Consider the following 9073-nt stretch of genomic DNA (forward strand, 5'->3'; position numbering starts at 1 on the left):
AAGCGCTTAGCTTTTTCTGTAGGTGTTTCTAGTTCGTCTAATTCTTGAATTTGTTGCAATTGGAATTCACTTAGATATTCCTTTGCCTGTTTTGTTACTGAGTAAGATGCTTTCTTGCTTTCATAATTATTATTATTATTATTATTATTATTATTATTATAATTATTATTATTATTATTATTATTATTATTATTATTATTATTATTATTATTATTATTGAGTGAGAGAGCAGGACACTCCATCAACGTACGCATGGGGCACAAATATACGAAGCCCAATATATCCATCATGACTACCCGTCTGATAAGCGTACACCAGGGATATGCATCACAACCATATGTGCACGACACGATGCCCTAATATCAAAATAAACAACGCATTTAATTTGCTGGTGGGGCCAAGTTAGAATTTTCTTCAAGCCGAGCAGCCATCCTGCTCCAAAGGTCCCTGAATAAGGTTGTTAAGGATGAACGAAACACCTATGTTTCCAAGGATAAATTTTTCAAATCACAAAGAATCCTCAGTACATGGCTGTTATGCTCTTGTGGATAATTCAGTAACTATGATACTGTGAATACACCTGTAGACACAGATAAGTTTAGTCTATGATCATATGCTCGCGTGTGTGTGTAGGGTGTATATACGTATGTACGTATGTATGTTTGTATGTATGTATGTATGTATGTATGTATGTACGTACGTATGTATGTATGTACGTATGTATGTATGTATGTATGTATGTATGTATGTATGTATTACTACTACTACTACTACTACTACTACCACTTTGGGCTGTAGGTTGGAAGAATCTCTAGAATGCGGACAAAATGTTTTGCGTTATTTAGTTACCTCCGTATACGTTCTGATGGGAATTTCAGTGATGTTGACTTCACCTTTGATTCTTTTGGAGTCCATAAAATAAAGTAACAGTGAAGAAATGGAGTCAATTAAATCGGCTGTGGTCATTTTTATGAATTTGTAACTTTGTACCTAGTTTGTAAATCATTGTCGTTTTTTTTATTATTATTATAGTTTTTACTCTTAGGTGTATCATCGCCAAGAACTCTGGGAGTGTTTGGCAATCCCTTACCCAGTGCACGGTTGGTCAGTACTACAATTCATGAAGCAGACTCGGAAAATACTCGAAACCCGTTTGTTTCCCATATGGTGATGCAATGGGGACAATTCATTGACCATGATATTACGAATACACCTGTAGACACAGGTAAGCATAATCTATGATTATAAGTGCTCGCGTGCACGCGTGTGTGTGTGTGTGTGTGTGTGTGTGTGTGTGTGTGTGTGTGTGTGTGTGTGTGTGTGTGTGAGCCATACTCCGTAACACACGGCGCTTGGCACGGCTAGTGTGAATGATTCTATAAGAAAGTGCAGAAGTTGGAGCTGCAATGACTTGATAAAAGAATTATCATTTACTATGCAACATATACTGTAGATTTTTGCTGCTATGTAATCTCAGTCGAGAATGTCTAAGATGGGAAATAGTTTGTGTGAAATTTAACTGTTCATTATAGTAGGTCGAGTTACCAGCCAGAAATTCCCTTGTCTCTTAAGCTGTAGATTTATGTATTGGCTTATGTGTCTGTATGAATATAAAGGATATTTCGTCAGTTTCAATAAATAAGGATTTCAATGTTTTATCAAAAGAATTACTTCTCTATTGTACTTGAGCATTCTAACGACATTTGTATCCTTAATGTAATCTTAAGAAAAAACCAATGTAGCACAGTGTATAACAATGCTGATCCTTAAACTGTAGATCTTGTCCATCTGATATCCTGCCACACAGTTTCCATCATTCTGGTTTAACTCACAAGTCTTGGATCGATTTAAGGCTATGGTAAACGACTCTTTCCATAGGTGCCACGTAAAAAAAATTGAACTCTTAAACTTGAACCACTTACATGGAACGGCGAGTGACGAAAGTGATAGTGAGATATATACTAACCGAAATCAACATCTGGTAGCTATCAGCAGGAGTTAATAGATTTGGAAGAAATCTTAGAAACAGTTAGCTATTTCGTTGTGGGTTCGCACACGAAAATTTTCGGCAATAGTTAATGAAATAGAGGGTTAAATCATTATCAAAGGCTTCACCTTCACCAAAATGTACCATATTAAGTCAACCTACTGCCATGTATTGACAGCTGGTTGAAATGACATGCAGAAATTAATCAAAAGAAATGGATCAACGCAGTATCGAACTTGCATTACAGATTCAGCTTGTCACTTTCATTAAATATATTATTATGACAGAGAATCATCCTACTTTTGTTACAGTTTGTGAGTGCTTCCTCAATATTATTATTCCCATTTCAGACTTTGTTTGTTAGTAATTAAATCCTGTATTTTGAAAGAAAACAAAAATAATTCGTTAATTAAGTAATTACGTTTTTAGAATTAGTTAATAAACTATTGTATGTTATCTAATTAAAAGTTGTTTTACCTAATGATTTTATGAGAATTTTATGAAGCATTAATTTCACATACTGCATTTTTTAACACAAATTCCAGACTAAGTTAACAGAAACGGTGGAGCACCGCGCCAGTTCTGTCACTCGAGTACAAATTCTGCTCAGGTGGAATTGTTCTTTTCTTTCGAAGCCTATAAATAAAAAATATGCCTTGGTTTCTTTTTGACAAAATGCATGATTTTTTAGCTAAGTGTGAGAAGGGGAAAATAGGGAAAGAAGCTTTCATGTTTTTTAATAAGCAATGCAAGAGAACTTAAATTCGTTTAGCTGAGTAAAACCGAGTTGTTGACTTTATCACCCAGATTACTCCTTATTTTACATCATTTGCTGCTGCATTTTATCACAGTCACTGATTTTTAATGAAAAATTGATCGACCCTTCAGTATATACTTTGCACTTATTTTATCAAACTTACAAACATGGTGGGAGAAAATCAACCCGGACTGTAAGTTACATAGAGTTTTTATCCGGTTTATGTACCATGTTAAATTTATTATAAGCATCGTAGATACTCGATCTCAAATGGAAAATGTTACCTATTCCTTATCAGTGTCTGCCAGTTAGTCATCTGTCGGAGTTCTGTTGCTCTTATTATCAGATTTATCATATCTGACCTCAATTTTACTTTAATTTTCATTTGTATTTTGGTTTTTTGACAATTCTTTCTACCCAAGTTATAAAATACAGTTTTTTCACTTCCCTTTAAACTATGTTATATACTCACCATTTTTAATTGCTTTCCTAAGTCCTAGAAGCATTACCATAATGGGTCGAAATTTAGATAGATTAAATTAATACATGCACTTGAATTACTCTTAGACTAAAATAACATTTATAGTGTGTATAAAAATAGAACCAGCTGTAATATTTTGCCTCAGAACAAACTTCTCAAAGAAACTTGCGTGTTAAAAAACACAGTGCTTTTATCAAAACGCCAGTGGATCCCCAGCCACGGTGTTTCAACTTGATTTGGTCGCCTCAGTGACAGGATACTCTGGATGTCCAGAGCTAAGCCAAAAATGTTTGTTCCGATATAGAAATTCGTAAACAAATCTTTTGCTGATTTGCGAAAAAAACTATTCAGAATAGAATAGAATTAATATTCGCACTCAGTTTATTCACTTTATATCTTATTTTAATTTCATTTCACTTTTGTTTCGTTTCAGGTTTTCAGCATGCCGACATATCTTGCTGTATTGATGATATTCCTGATGATGTCCGAAAACGTTTGGAAGTAGATCTTAGAAACAGGTAACACATAAAGTGCATTCGGCATTGGTTAAAACATTCTTTTATGCATCATAGAGAATGAAGTTAGGTAGAATCTGTGATGCAAGTTTGAATTCTCTTTTATTTTACTTATTCCACAACCAGCGACATCCGGTTGTTATCAATAACTGGAGATGGGCTCCACAAAAATTATTTACTCTTGACACACCATATAAGGGCGGAGAGAAAAGAGATAACAGGGCAGCAGTAAAGTCGTTGACTTACTGGTTGAAATGCCAGTCCTTCATATCACCTCACATAATGTGAACTGTGTCTATAAGACAAGTTGCTTAACTTTTACTAAATCAGTCTACCTCATCGTATATAACAGAGTTGGAAATACTTCGTATGTAAGGAAAATATTCACTGCTACTAGTGGGATAAGCGCTCTCTCTCTCTCTCTCTCTCTCTTTCTCTCTCTCTCTCTCTCTCTCTCTCTCTCTCTCTCTCTCTCTCTCTCTCTCTCTCTCTCTCTCTCTCTCTCTCTCTCTCTGGAAACTTTAGCACAGAACATCCTGTTGTACAACAGACATCTTACGTAGTTCATAGTCAGAAAAAGCGTCCAAATCCAATAGTAAGCCGGGAGGAGATTGATGGACTCTAATCTGGGATTGACCATTCCTAACTCTGATACCCTGGCATTAGTTTTATTATGGCACAGTTAAAAAAGAAATACCAAACACGCATACCATTTTCTGCAAGAGCTCTGAGAATGGTGGAGGAAGGGAGGAAGTTATTCAAACACCGAAAGTCTGGCTATAAGTGCTTGCTAAAGTCACCCGAGATATACATCGCCGAATATGCCTCAACATCCTGAGGGAAAAAAATTGCATGTCACGTTCCTGATAGCACGGGGTTCAATCGATATGCTGTTTTTGTTTCTTCTTTATTTTTATCTTACTTGGTCTTCTACCAGCTACCATACAAAGTTGTTTCTTTTTTTTCACTAGAGTACAGTATGATCATGTGATATTTCGGCAGATTTGGTCCCGCGCTCTATTGAATCCATCACTCATCACCATTAAAAAAAATAATGTCAGTGACTTGATTTGAATCACGTATTTATTGTTTGCCAGGCGATCACTCTAGCGAAGATACATACAGCGAAGTGGTTTTCATTAACTCTATAAGAAATGCATTTGCTTTTTTGTTTCGTTTTATTTTTTAGTTATAATTCATCCATGATTTTAATTTCTGTGATTTGTTTTCAAATATGATTTCTATTTTTAGCTATTGCTTGTTTTATTTTTTCTTCATCTAGAGAATCGTGTTTTCCTATTCCAATTCCATCAAATGACAGGCATTTCAAGAAAACTTGTTTAAATTTTGTCCGTTCTATGCAATCACCAAATTCTAAATGTAATTTCGGTAAGCACGCGATTATTACTTTAAATATGTGAAATGCAACGTGTATTTCTCCGAATGTGTATGTGAAACACATAAAGCAATTCCAAAGAGCATAATTCTTTTATCAATTTTGAATGGGTAATTTTTTTGTATAGTAAAGTTAATTTAAATAACATCATTCGTTTAAAAACCTAATACAAATCATATTATATTCAATATTTGCAATATAAATTCAATATTTTATCTTACAATGATCAAAGAAAAGGAGATTCAGAGAAAAATCAGGAAAAAATCGACATTTTATAACTATTCCGCATGATTAAAATAGCTTTCATTTTGAACAGTTACTTACTGAAATACTTCGTTTGGTATTCGTTTTATGCAATTTGTTTTAGGTTTTCGAGAACAGGTGAACCAGATTTCGGCTTATATTGACGGAGGAGCCGTTTATGCTTCCACTAAAGAAGACCAGAATGAGCTGCGAACGAGGTCTCAAGGTAATTAATTACTATAAACATAATTATTTTAAAAGTAATTGTTTTAAAACTGTGGGTGTTTCTTTTTTTATTAGTCGGTCAGAAATTACTTAGTATGAACAATTTACAAACTGAATATTTACAGCGAGAAAGAGACAGAGAGGGGAAAAAAGAACGGGAAAAAGAGAAACAAAGACAGACAGATAGGTAGACAGACAACCAAAAAGGCTAACAATTCGAAGACGATTGAATAAACTGCTTAACTGGAACGAATATGTATAAGATATATGCAATTATATTCATGGTTTATACTATTTTTTTTTTACTATTTTACTTGTTTCAGTCTTTTGACTGTGGCCATGCTGGAGCACCATATATATATATATATATATATATATATATATATATATATATAGCATAGAAAACATGTGGTCTATTTCTAGCATATTAAATGTCCACTTTACTGGTCAACTTTATATATCTCGGTCTCAAGTTGCCGGACAACGGTAGCGTAGAATTGCTAATTAAAAAAATGTAAACAAAATTATTTAAAGTGTATCTATACGACTAAGTTTCAGTAACTTATAAGGCGGGGTAAGCGATCACTGATGATTTTTTATTGAAAGAATAAACTAGCCACTTCCACTCCACTTACATTCTAAGCAGTTAAAATCTGGGTTATTTATCTCCGAAGTCTCTTTTAATAATGAAACGTTATATACATTTGTACAGACCTATTTATTGTGTGACAGACTTTATCTGTTGTATGGTTTAACACCACAACGAGCACCTTCAGGGTCTTTAGCGGAATTTTTTCTGGTTCAAGCGCTGGGTCAGGTGTCTACGTTGAAGGTATCTTCCTCTCTTCCATCGGTTTCGGAGGCCTTGTAAAGGAGTATAGACACTGTCTTTCTTTCCTGATATGTTTTTACTTATGACCTACGCTATATTGCAACTCTAGTTATTCAAAAAATTCATTGGAAGAGGGGAAATAATAGTAGCAAATCAATTTCGACCGAAATGTGGAAGAAAACTAATTCCAAGCAGCAGAAACCATTACTCTTACATGGGAAACAATAAAATACGCCAGGCAAACTATGAATACATGGTTCAAGGAAAGTTAGTGAGGCTGATCTTTAAATGAGGATGAGGGGAGTATCTAAATCAGAGCAGCGTGGGACCAAATGCATTTAGATATTATCTAGTTACGCTGCGATATAAGCAAAGCAGATAACTTCATGTGTTTCAATGGATGGATTGAGAGTGATGGTGGAAGAAGTCAATGAGATGAATGACCCTTTTATAGCTATCAGCCCTTCAAAAATAGCATGCATGTTTGTGTGTATTTGTTCATTTATGGAAAATGATAAAGAGAAAATTGAAAATAACATTCCGGTTAATTTTATCTGCGTACAAAGATCCGATAATTTCAGAGGAATACGGAAATTGGAAGCTGTGACGTTTATCTATTTTCCAAGAATATCTAAGAGAAGTGAATTAACTTCAACAAGAAACGTGACATGTTATCAGCTTACTGAGAGCTTATCTCTTACTCTATGGAACTGGACAAAACATAGTAAATAATATATTGATTTCTTTCATATAGGGCAAAGAAATAGTAAGCGGGGATGTATATGAGTCTCTCAAAAGGTATTAACTGATGTAAATGAAAAGAAATTGATTCGATGGCGGTTGCTACAACACTGGCAAAACGGGTTTCTTATTCGCTGGGCAAAACAGGTACTTTTTCAAATAGTGAAATAGGGAGCGGTAATGCTTTTGCAGTTATTTAGCTTCAGGCAAACCTCACGATCAAATACATTCCAGCTGTGACCACCCCGCCTTTTTTGCATATCAGGGACTACAGTTTCCCTTCTACTTGTAAAACCGTAGTTGTCCCAAAGATATCGGCTTAATGAGACACAGTCTGAATCATATCGCGAAGGCGATTCACCAAATGCTTACCTCTTGCAATTCGGCAATTCCGGTAAATTAAATCTTGAATTATAATTTGAAGAATACGATAAGAACTTATAAGATAGTTTGAATATTTTGATTGGTAGTGGTGGTGTACATTTTAATGTTGCAGAGTGTTCTTGACAAACAAAATTCCACTTTAATTTTGAGTCTCCAATACTACCACTTCATTTATGGTCGTTAATCGACGTTGAGAACAGTACAAGTACAATTTCTCATTCATCTTCCCTAAAAAACAAAAAAAGAAAGAAATTCCTATATGCGTGAGAATACACTTATGCAAAGGATGGTGGTAACGGCGTGTCTGTGTGTGTGCCATTAAGTTCGTGAACGTGCACATGTCTAGTTATATATATATATATATATATATATATATATATATATATATATATATATATATATATATATATATATATATATATGTATGTATATACCTAGATGGTGAAAGAGTGAGAATGGTGAACAAAAAACATGTGAACATGGAAAAGAGGTATGTAGGAATATTTCGAAGTTGTCTTTCTTATCTCTTTGTGGGTTTTTCTTTTTTGTATATTTTGTTACCACTTCGTAAATATACGTATGTATGTATGTATGTATGTATGTATGTATGTATGTATGTATGTATGTATGTATGTATGTATAAGTGAGAGAGAAATACTGTAATTTTCGAAAATAATTCCTAGCAACACATAGCCAAAACGAAAAATAACAATTTTCAGAATAAATTCTCAAGTTATTTTAATCAATTTAGTAAAATCGAGCAAGTAGTATACGTAATTTTATGAGTTGGGGGACCATAAAAAATGTTTATTATGCTTAAAACAATCGCTAAAAAGATGCAGTTAGAAACTATTTCGTTATAAAAGCTTTTTAAGAGGTTTTATGTGTTTTTCCTCAATAACCACTGAACTGTAATAGTTTACAGTTTTAATTCTCAAATGCTCTAGCATATGAGGTCAAATGAGTTAGCAGGAAAACTAAAACACCGTAATCATTCATATACCTTTACATGCTGAGATCGGTTTTTTTTCTTTTTTTTTTTACCTTTCTATTTTCTAATGGAGAAGTTGGTAAAATATGAAGGGGGCTAAAAAGTTCTTGGCTTTGCATAAGAGAACATACAAGAAGTTCAGTTAGTTATAGTTTTATTCAGCATATTCCCCTATAAGATTCACACGCTTATCGCAGAAGTCCTTCAGTTTTTCTAAACTCTGTAAAAGAACTCGGAAGATTGGGCCTCCAGCCAGGTCTTTCACGACACCCTTAAAGCCAGGAACTTTTCAGCAACCCCTCGTAAATACTAGGTAAGTAATGCAGTTGAATGAGGATTTACTTACGATATGTATTCTACTTACATTTACTAGCATCCGATTGTTGAACATTTAACCAAGTTCTTTTAATACTGAGTACTTTATTGTTGATATCTGCCTGGATGATATTTTAATCCCATTTTTTCTTCTAACTCTCTCTCTTTCTCTCTCTCTCTCTCTCTCTCTCTCTCTCTCTCTCTCT

At 34.1% G+C, this 9073-nt stretch overlaps 1 protein-coding gene across 1 annotated transcript in view; it reads left to right on the top strand.

Annotated features, from left to right (window-relative positions):
• The window catches only part of LOC106876847 (peroxidase-like protein), a 57769-nt gene that overhangs the window by 26584 nt on the left and 22112 nt on the right, over positions 1–9073 (top strand). The window contains exons 6-9 of the mRNA XM_014925568.2: positions 1046–1225; positions 3659–3743; positions 5023–5129; positions 5504–5605. Coding sequence (XP_014781054.1) covers positions 1046–1225; positions 3659–3743; positions 5023–5129; positions 5504–5605 — 474 coding nt within the window. The remainder of the gene's footprint in view (positions 1–1045; positions 1226–3658; positions 3744–5022; positions 5130–5503; positions 5606–9073) is intronic.

The sequence above is a fragment of the Octopus bimaculoides genome, chromosome 2, assembly GCF_001194135.2.
Source record: "Octopus bimaculoides isolate UCB-OBI-ISO-001 chromosome 2, ASM119413v2, whole genome shotgun sequence".
Lineage (NCBI taxonomy): Eukaryota > Metazoa > Mollusca > Cephalopoda > Octopoda > Octopodidae > Octopus > Octopus bimaculoides.